Source organism: Heteronotia binoei, chromosome 6 (assembly GCF_032191835.1).
Source record: "Heteronotia binoei isolate CCM8104 ecotype False Entrance Well chromosome 6, APGP_CSIRO_Hbin_v1, whole genome shotgun sequence".
NCBI lineage: Eukaryota > Metazoa > Chordata > Lepidosauria > Squamata > Gekkonidae > Heteronotia > Heteronotia binoei.
The window spans coordinates 57,772,129-57,786,978 of record NC_083228.1 but is presented as its reverse complement, the minus strand read 5'-3'; the positions used below and the strand labels follow the sequence as shown (position 1 = coordinate 57,786,978).

The 14,850-nt window shown below is 40.5% G+C and overlaps 1 protein-coding gene across 1 annotated transcript; it reads right to left on the bottom strand.

Annotated features, from left to right (window-relative positions):
* Positions 1-1,487: 1,487 nt before the first annotated feature.
* PRDX3 (peroxiredoxin 3) lies at positions 1,488-13,470 on the bottom strand. Its single transcript, XM_060241537.1, has 7 exons — positions 13,319-13,470; positions 12,536-12,671; positions 11,318-11,459; positions 9,093-9,228; positions 6,438-6,541; positions 4,249-4,414; positions 1,488-3,377 (listed from the first exon to the last, which is right to left on the bottom strand). Exons 1-7 carry the CDS (start codon positions 13,358-13,360, stop codon positions 3,324-3,326), a joined length of 780 nt encoding a protein of 259 aa, XP_060097520.1. The 5' UTR covers positions 13,361-13,470; the 3' UTR covers positions 1,488-3,323.
* Between the last annotated feature and the right edge of the window lie 1,380 nt (positions 13,471-14,850).

Sequence of the window (14,850 nt, the reverse complement as noted above, 5' to 3'; positions counted from 1 at the left end):
ACCCCTTTATGTTAATCTATTATCTATCTGAAAGACTTCCCTGCCATATTGCTTTGGGAACCCTAAAAGCCAAAGAAAGAAGTCTTAAGAAGAAAATGCTTATGGCCTGGAGACCTATCTACAAATAGAGCAAAGGCAAGGCTTTTTGTTTTTTTAGAAAAAGCCCTGCAGGAACTCGTTTGCATATTAGGCCATACCCCCAACACCAAGCCAGCCATACCTGCATTCCTGCTTTTAAAAAAAAAAACCTCCTAGGCAAAGGGATTGATTATGGAATGATTTTGCTACAGAAAGAAGGGAATGGGACAGGTTTAGCAGTTGCTGTACAATGTTTTCTAGCAAGAGGCTTAGAGATGAAGAGATGAAATTAATCTATTTGTCCATTTTGTCTTTTCTCTGCTTTTCCAGATATGACTATTCTTGCCACTGGTGTCTCTGTATTTATCAGTAACTTACTTCACCAAGAGTTTACCAGGACAGAGAATCTCCAAACCACCCTCAGTTTTTATTTGGTATAAAACCAAGTGGTCCCTTATTGCCAGGCAATTTTTGTCATTTTATTTACATTTTCTGAGTGCAATGATGACATTGTGACAAAGGGAATACAAGCTATGGCGTAGGCTTAAGTTTGCATGCTGTTCCATGTGGCATTAGGAAACAGATCAGACTATGAGCATTAGATACACAGCAGGCTACACAGAGTGTCTGGGAAGAAGGAAGGCTCTATTCAGTGAAAGTTTGCATTGTTTATATATACACACACATATATATGCATATACAGAGAGAGAACTACTGTCATCTTCAGATGCCTTCCTTTCAGTGTCTCTATCATTTGATTAGACAAGTGACAACTATGAATAGGCCTTCTCTATAATGGCTCCAATATTATGGGATTCACTGCACAAGATTGATCCATCCCCCCCCCCCCCATCTTCCACTAGCAGATTAAGAATTAATTTTGTGTTTTGGCATTCCCACAAAGACCCTCCTGTTTATATGGGTATGTATTTTGTTACATTGCTTATATATGCATGCATTTTAATGTACTGACTGCTGCCTTAGGACCTCAAACTGGGAGGGAAAACAGCATTAAAAAGGTTTTAAATTAAATCAATATATGTGGAATATCTGCGCTATGTGGCGCCACTGCTGTAGCATATATTGCTGCTAAAAGTATGTTGGTTACATTGTCCTGGCCGCATAAATATATTCAATCATGACCGCATGGAGAAACCAACATGGACAAAATGCATGTGTGGACTTCATCAAGCTCAGAAAGTCCCAGGCACAGGCCAGACTATAGCCTGATGCAATCTGTGGCCCCACAGGAATGCAGTCATAACACATTCATAGCAGGCATTGTACAGACACAAGTTATCTCACCCAGTACCTTCCATGTGGTGCCTCTGCATGCATAGCTACCGTGTTTCCCCGAAAATAAGACAGTCTTATATTTGTTTTTTCTCAAGAAGACACACTAGGGCTTATTTTCAGGGGATGTCTTATTAAGTATGATACAACAATCTACATTTATTCAAATACAATTAAGTCATCTTCTGGAACATTGTCATAACTCTCCAGGTATTTCACTCTTCCTTACCACTCCGCGCCGAAATGCATGGCGTGGCTATGCAGATGCGCTGCATAGCCACACCCATCACTAGGTCTTATTATCGGGGTAGGGCTTATATTTAACAAATGCATAGAAATCCTGCTAGGGCTTATATTTTGGGTAGGTCTTATTTTCAGGGAAACAGGGTATTATGACTGGTGTAACTACAACAATTTTTAGGTGACTATATAAACAATTCCAGGATGCATGTCAATACGAACAGTGACTCCAAGCAATTCCAGAGGAAACTGACAGGGTGAGCATTTCACTGACCCTTTGAGAGCTAGAAGCATCCTCTGAAATGAAGCAGAAACTCTCAGGGTTAAGAAGTCCACAGTTTGGTGTAGTGGTTAAGTGTGTGGACTCTTATCTGGGAGAACCGGGTTTGATTCCCCACTCCTCCACTTGCACCTGCTGGATTGGCCTTGGGTCAGCCATAGCTCTGGCAGAGGTTGTCCTTGAAAGGGCAGCTGCTGTGAGAGCCCTCTCCAGCCCCACTCACCTCACAGGGTGTCTGTTGTGGGGGAGGAAGGTAAAGGAGATTGTGAGCCGCTCTGAGACTCTTCGGAGTGGAGGGCGGGATATAAATCCAATATCATCTTCTTATCTTCTAATATAAACAGAGTAGCAAACATGCCTAATGATTTCTAGGTACAAGAACTACAATATATCTCAAGCAGGTTTTTTAAAGCCTCATTTATTCACTGCTGCATACCTTAAGGCAGATGTTCAAAATCATTTTGGAAATAAGCTCTTGTAATGCACAGATTAATTAATGAATCTTCCACATAATTACAAACACCCCATAGTACAACGGAGAGTCCAAAGCATCAACAGTCAGCATCAATTGCAACAAGTCACTATTAAGTAATATGTACAACTGAAGTTTTAATTCACATAATTATATATTTTTTAAAAAATGTATTAATCCTTCATTTTCCCTGCACAAATATTCCAATACAATCAACACCTTACATATGATGGTTGACTGCAGATTTCACAATACTTTATTGTTACCCTAATACACAGAGCAGCACAGGTGGTTGGTTTTGTATAATGGAAATTGCAGAAGTGTCTTGGACTCACACACACCATTTGTAGAGTATTTATTGAGCGTTTGGATCTATGAATATGCATCTGAACATGTACACCTCACCCAAACGGGGGGGGGGGGGGAGAGAGAGTGGGGGCTGAAATCTACATGGGTAGACATAGCCTTGTACAGACAAACATAGGCCAGGCATCATGTAATATAAACACAAGTTGTGTGAATTGATTATTAATCTTTCAGCAGATGAGGAAGATGGAAGACACAAGAGTTTAACAGCCCTCTTTTTTAGAGTGCCTATGACCGATAAAGATAACGAACCAAGAGAAATTTCTGCACACTTCTTGATGCACAATTCCAAAGTGTAAATGTGTTCTAGACAGTATAAAACATAGGCATCATTTATTATTATTATTAAATTTTTAAAAGGGAACTTCTTCTTAGTGCTGTTACATGTTAGAAATGCCAAGGACTTAGTGCTGTCAGTTAAATGTACCTGGGGCTACTGAAATGTACCAGGAAGAGAGGAAAATCCTTTAAAATAACAGACTTTTCCCCACGTAATTATAGGTTTTCATTTGTATTCTGATCCTGACTGCTCTCCTAAAAATCAATTTCTGGTTTGAGCCCACATTATTCTACTAATTCTTCCCCTCTCTTGACTTATTTATGTACTTTTTCAAAATATGCTTTTGAAGCTTCTGGACTAGGCTTGATCTGAAAAGGAAAAAAAGAAAAAACAAACAATTGGTAAATTATTTTCAGTAAAGATAGGAACTAAATACCTTGATGTGTTTAAAAAGTAGATAGAGCATCAGAAATTTTGAATATTTATCCGTCTGAATATTTTACTTGATTTAAAATATTTTCAGATAAAAAATATTTCAGTCAACATCCTGGGTCTAGCAAGGCTTGGGGTTTGTTGTATGGCTCACTTGCTCGGCACCCTTCCAGATCACCTTCTTGTGTCCCCAGATGAAAGAAAGATGGCTGACATGTAGTGAAACATTGGCAACTGTGCATTTGCAAGGGTTCACTGTACTGTGGGGGCCCTAGATATGCTGTTTTTCAAGTTAAATGAGGGCAAAAAATTGTGTCGATATGGACAGGGCAGCATATCACTATTGCCATATTCTGTCCTAAAATATGCTCATGCACACATACAACTTGCATATATGGGTATAGTGCAGCTGTGCCTGCACAGCTGTGCCAGTCACCTTTTACCAGTGTAACACAGTGAACTGCATCATTTTAATAGCACAGCAGCTCTCCTCCTAATCCTATCCAAACAAGGGGAAACCCAGTTCCTTGTGTCATCCATATGTCTAATTTTATTATCAGCTAATTAAGATAAAGCAGGAGGATGTCTCCCACTGTCTAGAACTGCAGTGGGCATCATGCAGACAAAGGTCAGTCTATATCCCATTTCACTTTAGGCAGTCCTTAAAGTATCTGAGCGTATTATTAGATCCCTGAAATTTTATCAACATTTTTATACTTTAGGAAACCCAACAAAACAAAATCACATCAGAAAAGGATGTCTGCCACATTTGCACTGAGAAACACCATATGAAGGTTAGCAACGCACCGTGGGGGAATCTGGGGTCCAGTTTGCTGGGCACACTTCTCCATGTGTTTCTACATACTGGAATGCCTTCACCAAGCGCAGTGTTTCTTCTACACTGCGGCCAACTGGAAGGTCATTGATGCTTAAATGCTTGATAATTCCACTGGGATCAATGATGAAAAGTCCCCTTCAGAGAAGCAAAATAGAACATATATGTTTAAGATGGCTGATATAAAAGATCATTTCTCCTGGCAGTCTCTTTTCAGTTTAAAATGCATTCTGGCTGAAAAGTTATTCCCTCTTATCAGAAAGCAGCTGCGGCAGGGGTCCCCAAATTTTTTGAGCACATTTTGAATGGCATGAAGGTAACAACCACGAAATGGCTGCCACAGCTTACCTTCAGCCACACAGTGCAGAAGCAGTGTGCTGCAGGAGCAGCTGCCGTCAAGCAGCATTTTTTACAAAATCTGCACAGCCAATCAAATCTCCAACAGCCAATCAGAAGCCTTGCTTGGCAAAAACCCTACTTGGCCCCATTCATTTTATAAATACACTCAGCAGGCACTAGGAAGACACTGTCAGGTGCCACGAACATCGCATTGGAGACCCCTAAACTGTGGAGTTATGGGACTTAGATGACATATCAATATAGGGGTGTATTATTTCCTGTTTTCATACTATACAGTTATTATTTGTAAGAAGTTGTTTCGATCATCAGATGTAAAGCTACCTCACAGAAATGGATGCAATAAACATATCTGAGCAGCATCACAAATCAGCACCAGATGTTCTTCTCTACTTTTTGGCAACATCTGATAGATAGCGTAGGGGGGAAAGACCCTCTTCAAATATCCTTAACTTGTTTTATTACTTTACATTATTTAAAGCCCGCTTTCTCATCGGGTCTCAAAGTGGATTACACAGTGTAAGTCAAATACAATCAACAGCAAGGGATATCCAATAAAACAGTTATGTAATATACTAAATCACAACAAACAAGTTTTCAGTTCAGTCTCACCCTTACACCAGTTCAGCAAAGTTAAGCATAATAACAACATTTTTAAAGAGAAGTTCTTAAAAAGCTGAAACAGATGACCATCAGACTCACATGGTCTATCTTCTCACCCCCATTAGGGGGTTTATAAACATTCTGCATAAACAAGGATCACCCACTTCATTAGCATCTGCCAATAATGTGCTTCAATTTGTAGTGGTATTCAATTACTTCACCAGTTTGTTCTTGCTGGATTTGCATGTTAACAGAGTTCACATACTTTCTCTGCCAGCCAAATCTGTTTTCTTAAAATTTCTTTAATCTTTGACAGTTAATTGAAATGGTTAAAGAAAAGTTAGATTAGATGCTTTTTAATAGATGGTGTTTAATATTTAAAATGGGTGTTCTTATCTTGCTTTATCAGATGTAACTCATATGCACCCACTGATTGGCTCATACACTTGTGCTGATTATCTCATATCTAGTTAAGAATCAATCATTATCTAGATAGCAATCACATGGTAGAAAAAATTTACAAGATAGGATTGATATTTTTTCTATAAATATGCACTACTGTGATAACCAGATCAGATTTCTCAGGATGGAAATATCAGAAGACGACTAGGTGAGGGGTTTTTTTTGGGGGGAGGGGCGACTTGGATTTGCTGATAACCCCTAAAAGACAAAAACCTGAAACCTAGTTTGCTTTTAAAAACCTTACTCACTCTACTATGGTTAAGCAATTTTAGGAACTCTGACGATTTTAGCTCTTATTTTTACAGTAACTGTAGGATTGATTTTCACATGCCTGTATTTCTTAATGTCTTGCATTAATATAGAAAATGGTTTCTTTTTTCAATACAAGATAGTTTCTGAAGGATTTTGGTCTGGCTTGCTAGCTATCTTACAAAGATGAAAAATCCTACCTTTGCTTGTTTTTGTTATCAGATTTAAATAGCCCTTAGTAGATAAATCCTGGAGAACTCTGCCACTAAACATTTTGGATAGGTACAACTCTTTTAAAAATTGTTTAGACCAGTTTCTCTAATTGGTTGTGGAAGTAAAAGCCTCTTGTTAAAACTCTTACCTAATGCAGACTTTTAAAAAGGCAAGTAGTAGACCGTTCCAGTGAAATTTCAAACTTGGGCAGATTTAAAAGAGGTATATATGCTACAAGCACCATCCCACAGAAATCACCGAAAGAATAAGCTCTCACCGTAATGCAATACCAGATGCTTCCAAGAGGACACCATAATCTCGAGAAATCTGCTTTGTTAAATCTGATAGAAGAGATATGTTCATATGGCCCAATCCACCACTCTGGGGAAGACAGAGGCAAAGACTTTACTATTCAAGCCTAGTTTATTTTTCTTCCCAGTTTTCATGAACATCCAAACACTATGAGACTCTTTAAAGAATCAACTTAACCATGACACAGTTCCTGAATCTGTCTAATTCCCTTCCACAAAACCACAAAAAGGAAAGACTAAATTAGTCAAGTATATGAAAAGTTGTGGAAAAACCTTTTATGTGTCGGGAAGGAATAAACGCAAGATTCAGGAATGTCAGTGAGAGAGACTAATGTCAGTGAGCGTTTGTATAACTCTTCTCAATATGGCGCCACACATTTGATAATAATAGCACCATCATACGATCAAGATTTGACAGTTTATATAAACTGTTAAAAAAGAGCTTACTACATACAAACCAACAACATCCAGCAGACTTCTATTATTAGCCAGCAGTTCTCATTAAAAAATTGCATATAAAAAGAAAGTTTAAGTGCTCCCAAAAAGTTTTAAAATGATCACTTAGCCAAGTTAAATGCTTCATTATCCCATGAAGTTGAGACAACTACAAAAGGAATCATATTGTTTGATACTTGAATTTATACAGGTTATCCACAAATCCCCTCCCAATAAGCAGGGACCAGCTGAAGTTAAAATATTCTCAAAACTAAACTATGAAGGTGGAGTGTGCAATTATTTTATTGTAACATTCTACCATAAAATAAGTGGCTAGAATTAAAATGAGATTCAGTGCATTTTGCAACTGGATTTTACTGCATGAAACGGCAATATCCACTTGCAAACCATAGCTAAAGTGAACTGAAAGTGGATTGAAAGAGCATTATTTAGCATGTGCAAAAACAGCATTAAGTCACCAACACCAACAGAATGGGTAAGGTTTCAACCATATGCTGTTGAATTTCAAGAGCGAAATATTCCTACTAGCTATGCATATATAAATGTGCTAGCCTGCTTTCCCGCTGCAGTGGTGCACCTTAGTTATTAATAGAGGAAGCTGCATCTACTGCATTTCACAACATCCCAGAGCCAAGAAGACAAACTACCTATCCTTGAAACAAGGCTGTGAAGTTTCATCAACTCTCAGGGACTATTCAGGGTATGTTTCTGAATGACCTTGGATAATCACATGTATTCAATTTTGCAAGAGTTTTCGCAGATGCATACATTTATCCACATTGGCTTCAAGGATGTTAAATACACATAAGTGCCATAAAACTATTTACAGCTGCACACATCCATCAAATCCAATGAGCCTGGCTTCGGCGGGGAGGGCGGAGTATAAATAAAATTTATTATTATTATTAAATCTGATCCATTCCTGATTTATTCTGAAGCAACAAGCATTTAGCACTACTTCAACGCACTTTAGAAACTGAAACTATTACAGTTTTATTAATATGTGTCTTCTGCACTAGAAAACCTCTCCTGATTCTACCTAAACTTAAGTCTCTCGACAACTGCAGAAAAACCTATGTTAATATGTTAAGAGCATTGTATTTGTGCTACAACAACACAATTTGTCTCGCATCACCCTTTTATTAAAGTGGAAAACAATACTGGTAACAAAATATTGTTTATCTGAAAAGTTAAGAGGCCACCCAAACCAGTTTGATTTGTACATTATGACCCTGTTCTGGGACCATGAACAACTGCACTATCCCAAACTGATGATCAGCACCAATGCCTTTGGCAGTGATTACCTATCAATGGGCAGAGGTAAGAAGGGGATTTTTCTCATCTAACAGCTAATCAGCCCTACTCTGAGGACTGGTATAGCTAAGAGGACAGCTCCATACAATCCAGGTCCAGAGACAAAATTTAAGCCCCCTATAATGCTTTTTTGCCTGTGAAGTCTAAAACAGAAGGGGAACTGTGCACAGAAGGCAATTCTTCATGTGGACTGTCTTTGCTAGACTGAAGTAAATACTTCTATACAATCCACCATCTAGATGCAGAGCTAGTTCAGCTAGTCAGGAGATTTCTATTTACAAAGGATCCTTACTGTGCTTCTATTTCCTCATGTGACTCCTATACCTGAGTCTTGGGCAGTAAGCTACTACCTTTCCCCGTAGAAAGTGAACAGTACAGTACTACTTGGAAAAATAGCTGCTTCCTGCCGCTTAAGTCAGTTTCTTTCTACAAGATTTTGTTGATACACAGAAAGTACACAAGAAGACTATTTTTGATACTCATCATGCCAACATCAAATACACCCAAACTCACCAGTTCCCACTCAACCAACAGACAAACACTGTACTTGTACAATCAGAGTAAACACAAGTTGCTCTTTATTGTACTTTTCAATAGCACTTCATATATGGTAGCAGATAGCTGTTACTTAATGAATCCTGGCATGACAATCATGCTGAGAAAGTCAGAAAAGCATCAAAAAGAGTGGTTCTGTACCTTCCCAAATTGTGGAAGAGATTATATATTATTAGGGTTTGTAGAATCTTTCGGGATCAAAAGATTTGTAGAATCTTTCGGGATCAAAAGATCAGAGATTATATATATTAGACCTCTCCCTTTTCAGTGACAGCACACAAGAACTCAATTTGTACCTTTCGTGGTGTATTTATCCAGGCAAGATGACAAAAGTGAGAGTCCACTGATACAGCAACAACCTCACAATTCACATCACGGAATTCATTAGCTTTGTCGCTGAAAGCAATAATCTCAGTTGGACAGACGAAGGTGCTAATGGAAAGACAAGCAGAATGTAAGGAGGAACCAATCAGCCCTGCTTAAACAATGCACAGTTTTGTACTGCAAATTCACATGGCAAAAGAGAGAGAAAAAATATTTGCAAATCATCACTAGAGAGCACTCCAAAACAAAGTGTTTCAAAACCTTTCAGATTACACATTTAGTACAAAGATCAGAAGAAAAATGCAACATTGCCAAGAAAACATGTTTTACAATCCATGTTGAAAAAAACTGCTGGACCAATGAAGAATGCTCCATAGCTCCATGCAGCTGGTGCTCTAGTTATACATACTACCAAACCTTGTTACAATACATGAATCTTCTAATTCCTGATATCAGGGGTCCTAACAGAAGCCTGCAATTCCTGTGGAACTGCTGAGATCCACCCATCAACTCAGCTTTTCCCATTCCTCAAAAAACAAATTCTTTTTTTTCCTAAGCGCAGATCACAACAGAACTAACAAAGAAGTGAAGAGGGTGGTTTTTCAACAGCATGATCTCAAAGGTGCTGGGATTTGATTTATCTACTACCATGTATCCTACCGCACAATGACCACATGATAACTGGAGGAACTACACAGTTGGATACATGCAATAGACTCAAAATATCATAGATCTGCAATACACATACAGAAACAGTGAACACTGCCAGTACTAAACTGACATGAAGGCATTTGGGTGTCAATCATGCCTCTAGCAGCTTTCTAACAGTACAGTCCTAAACTCAGCTCCACCCTTTTAGTCTACTGAAGTTGCAGTATAATGCTGCTCACAATGGCACTGCAAATTAGTTACAGGACAATGCCCCGCTTTGGTAAATTCAGCAATGAAAAGCAGTAATAGTAAGTTGCCACCACAATGTAAACTGCTACTTGCTAAAGATGAATGGGTGTCAACATAATCAAGACATTGCATTGCCTGTGGTGGAAGGCAAGAATTGGTTGTAATCTCATTATTACATTTTTAGAAGTAAGCTTACTACCACACTTTTGTAAAAATATGCACTGTTGTAGGTTGTGATCCCTGTTTTTACAGTGTACTTTGTTGTTTCATTGTACTTCTTTTGAATTAGAAATCACCCAAATTTTAAGAAAATATGTAGTAATTCATTAGGGAGAATGACTGGCCCTGCATGGGAGTATCAGTTCCCATTCACTCTGAAGTGCTTTCAAGGAAAGCAGGAAAATCTTAATGCAGATATGTGGTCCTGCTAACAAAACTCTTGTTTCAGCATATCTCAGTGAGATCGCCTTTCATTTTTTATTATTTATTTATTTAGAGTATTTATATTCTGCCCTATAACAGAAAGGGCTTAGGGCGGATAACATTATAAAAACAGTATAAATAACAATTAAAACATACCACATCAACAAAACAATACAATTTAACCATAAACAGTTATAGGTGGTGGCTCAGTTGGGCACATGTTATATAGGTTAAGAATCTGGCACAGTAAAGAGGTAGTTTAATATCACAGCAGAGAAGGTACCACAGCACAGGGCTGGCTGATGGAATGGAACGCCCGAGCAGGGCGCCCGCTGCCTCAACTAAAGGCCTGGAGGAATAGCTCTGTTTAACAGGCCCTACGAAAAAGTAACAGTTCAGTGAGGGCCCAGATCTCCAAAGGGAGCTGATTCCACCAGACTAGGGCCAAGGCTGAAAAGGTCCTGGTCCTAGCTGAGGCAAGACAGATGTCCTTCAAGCCAGGGATGGTCAGCAGATGTGTGCCAGACCATAATGATCTCCAGGGCATATATGGGGAGATGCGGTCCCGTAGGTATGTCAGTCCCAGGCCGTGTAAGGTTTTAAAAGTCAATACTAAAACCTTGAAACGAATCTGGTACTCAACTTTTAGAAGCCAAACTTCCATGCGCCTTGTCCAAATGAAGCATTAATGCCAGAACACCACCATTTCCAGCTTGTTATCACTTATACTCTATACAAAGCAACACCCACTGCTTGGTACAAAATCAGGCAGAATGACAGTAGATAAAAGTTAAGTGTTCTGCAGATAAAGGGGCCCCAAGTTATGACAACTGCAGGCCACATCTGTTGAAAAGAGATAAATGTAGTTACTTACAAATCCAATGGGTAGAAGAACAGGACCAGATATTTCCCTTTAAAGTCATCTAAACTCACTTCTTTGAACTCTCCATTAACCACAGCTGTGCCTTTAAAATAGGGAGCATGCTGGGTAACAGCAGGGACAAACTTTGAAGAACCTGTTAAAAGTTAAATACAGGAAGGGATATTGGTATTGTGGTTTCTTAAGAAACTGTACATAAAACATAACAGCCATTTCTGCCCCATAGCAAAAGCAATACACATAACATGCAGCTATGAGTCTTACTACAGAATGACACACAGAACAGCTACATACACGGAGGCACAAACATGTGAGTGGCTGCTTCTGACTCCACTATGTGTTTATTCCGTTCAAAAAACTGTTATATAAGAGGCCAGACAAGCCACAGAAGTTGCTTAGCATACAGAGGCAGCATTTTAAATAAGGGGGGGGGGGGAGAAGAATACAGGAGTTTGTTTGCACTATACCTCACTGTCATTTGACAGGGAAATATCCCAACAAGAGTTACTGTTCTAACTGACCTATCAACTAGGGTTGTTCCTACGTTTTAACACTGGGGGAATGAACAGTCACATTTCTGTCCTCACCCTTCCCATGACAGAATCATTTAGGCAATTTAGACACACACATGCTTGCCCACTCTCCATATTTATGGATTTATTGTAACATTAATACCCTGCTTTGAAGGCAGTTCACAATACTTAAAACATCCCCAGCTAAAACCAAAGATAAAATAATAAGCCCCAAATCCTATCCCCTACATAATTTAGTTTACTTTAAGGCAAAGTTTGGATTTCCTTTTTAAAGCAGAGTGCACATGCCTCTTCTTTTTAATGGGTACATCTCCTACCCTGTAGAGCGGGCCAGAAAGAAGCTGGAGAGAGTGTCCATCTGATGTTTCTTTTGGGAAGTGAGACAAAAACAAGCACGGGTACACCAATGCAAACTCAGGGCTTCACCCAATCTTGAACATACGAAGATGCCTTATGCTGAATCAGACCCTCGGTCCATCAAAGTCAGTATTGTCTACTCAGACTGGCAGCGGCTCTCCAGGGTCTCAATCGGAGGTTTTTCACGCCTATTTGCCTGGACCCTTTTTAGTTGGAGATGCCAGGGATTGAATCTGGGACCTTCTGCTTGCCAAGCAGATGCGCTACCACTGAGCCACCGTCCCTCCCCAATCTTAGTCCCCACTAGACTAGACTCACTCACTAGTACTGAAATGGAGCCGAGGGAAAATCGGCGATGTCTGGGCTTCACACTTCCTCCAGATTGCAGGCGCAACTATTCGAAGGGACTTTCCAGCAGCCGAGCACGCCCTCCAGTGAAAAGCAACGGGCCGGCCGAGCTATGGGGGGGAAAGACAGAAAATCGATGGGGAGAGGGGGAAAACTAAACCGTGCATTGCGGGAATATAGCCGACGGAAGCTGGTGTAAAAGCTCCACGCAGAAGTCCATCGCCTGTAAGCTACTCGAGTCTGCCCCATATGCACCCAGCAAACCGTTAATGAAGTTCCTGGCTCGGAAAATCCCCCAAAGTACTTATGATCAGCTTACTCATCCTCCGCAAAGAAGGGTCCGAAAGGCGCAGGCCACCTTTGCAAAAGAGAAAGGCCCTGGGGACGAATAATGAATAATGGGAGGAACAGGACATAACGAAGCTGAACTCGACTCCCTCTGCCAGGGAAAGTGCACGCTCCCGCCCCCACCGAAGAAAAGCGCTACCCGTCCCTCGGTTCCCAAGATGGGATAGGCAGGCTGCAACATATGCAGTTACATAAGAGGCCAGACCAACCAAACCTAACAGGGTGCCGAAATGGCTCCTGCATACAGAAAGACGACTATCCCAAAGTCCTTGGGGGGATTGGAGGAGTAACTGGGCCTGCAGCCGCGGCTCAATAACGACGATAAGAGATCGCTTCCTCTCAGTCTAAGCATTGCAAAGAGCAACAAGAGCTGAAGAGAGGTGGCCGGGCATACACCGCCCGCACTTACCGCAGGTTTCAGTAACCTTCCCAGAGCAGCAACAGCAGCCATCTTCAGCTCTAGAGACCGCTGGGGAAAGGAAGTAGAACCTCCCCTGGAGCCCAGCACATGGAGAGGGCGGGTCGCGAAATTGTACAGCTCTGGGCTGTACGGTTTTGACCGACAGAGTCGTCGCAAAGCGCCACGCCCTCTAGTGGAAGGTTCTCTCGTCAATAAAGGGCCTGTTTGCAATTCCTATTCCTGGGAACTGGTTTTATTTAACTTTCTTGTTTAGCTTTCTTTCTTTTTCGCCAAATTGGAGAGAAGCAGCCGCATTAGAGAAATATAGAGTCTGCTAAGTATTCTTCTAGTGTTTTTAACTTAAGCAGCCTAAACGACAAAAACACGAAAATCTTTTCAGCTTAGCCCCACGAGTTCTCCAGTGGTTCGAAACAATCGCTTTAACAAAATTAACATAGTTCATTAAAGGCCCGCAAGAGTAACCACTGTGATCAACTTTTGTGGAAAGATTCATCTTGCTTGTTGTTGCACGATGGAACAATAACATTTCAAAAACTCAAACTTGGCCTAGCCTTGCGGAAGATGGTCCCCTACCTTGAAACTGAATCCGGCTACCTGGATTCACATATCAAGGCTTGACTACTGTAATGCAATCTACATAGTCCTCCCTTCAAAAAAAAGTCAATCCAGAGACTCCAGTTAATAAAGAATACAGCATCTTCATTATTGTTGGGAGCCAAATAGAGCATATATATAGCTGCCCTTCTACAGTCACTGTATTTGGTTGTCCATCAGTTACTGGGCTCAATTTAAGGCATCTCATACAAAGCCCTTTATGTCTTTGGTCCCTCATATCTGTGGGGACTGCCTATTTTTCTATGCTCCACCACAACAGCTTTGCTCATTTGAGTAAGGGCCTCTATGAGTGTCACCCTGCAAATGTGCAAAATCAACAACTGTGTACATATGCATTCTCTGTTGTGGCCCCCACCTTGTGGAATGGTCTGCCTGATGAAGTCAAGAGGGCTTCTGTGAAGGACTTTAAAGGGTTAATGCCTTACATAGGGATGTCTAACATGCAGGCCAGGAGCCAAATCAAACCCCTGGAGAGCTCCTATCAGGCCCCCAAGCAACTGGCTCTTGTCTGCTTTGTTCTTGCTTTCTTCTGCATCACAACTTGCTTTGCCAGGCTTGCTCAATCGCACAGGAGCTACAAAGCAAAGCCTCTGTTTTCTCCATTAGCTGAGGCTCCTCCCTTGGAGAGGAAGGGGAGGAGGGATAATTTGCTTTGTCAGGCTCTCTCAATCGTACAGCAGAGCTACTAATCCAAACCTCTCTTCCTTCTGTTGGCTGAGTCTTCTCCCCCTCCTGGTCCCCTGGGGAGGGAAGGAAAGAGCTAAAGCTTCCTTTGCTCAGTTCCCTGGATCACACCGGAAAGATACAAAGAAAGCATCTTTAAGACCAATGAGTGATACTGTTTTAAGCATGTTTTGTTTTAAGTTTTTTAAAATATATATTTGTGTTTGTCTTTGTCCTTTATA

Excerpts from the sequence above, each read along its gene's own strand:
- PRDX3 (XM_060241537.1), bottom strand. The coding sequence starts at position 13,360 with ATGGCTGCTGTTGCTGCTCTGGGAAGGTTACTGAAACCTGCG. Across the intron at positions 11,460-12,535 it reads TCGGCTCCATTTCAGTACTA|GTTCTTCAAAGTTTGTCCCT; the intron begins GTGAGTGAGTCT and ends AACTTTTAACAG. Across the intron at positions 4,415-6,437 it reads GCATCTGGTATTGCATTACG|GGGACTTTTCATCATTGATC; the intron begins GTGAGAGCTTAT and ends GCTTCTCTGAAG.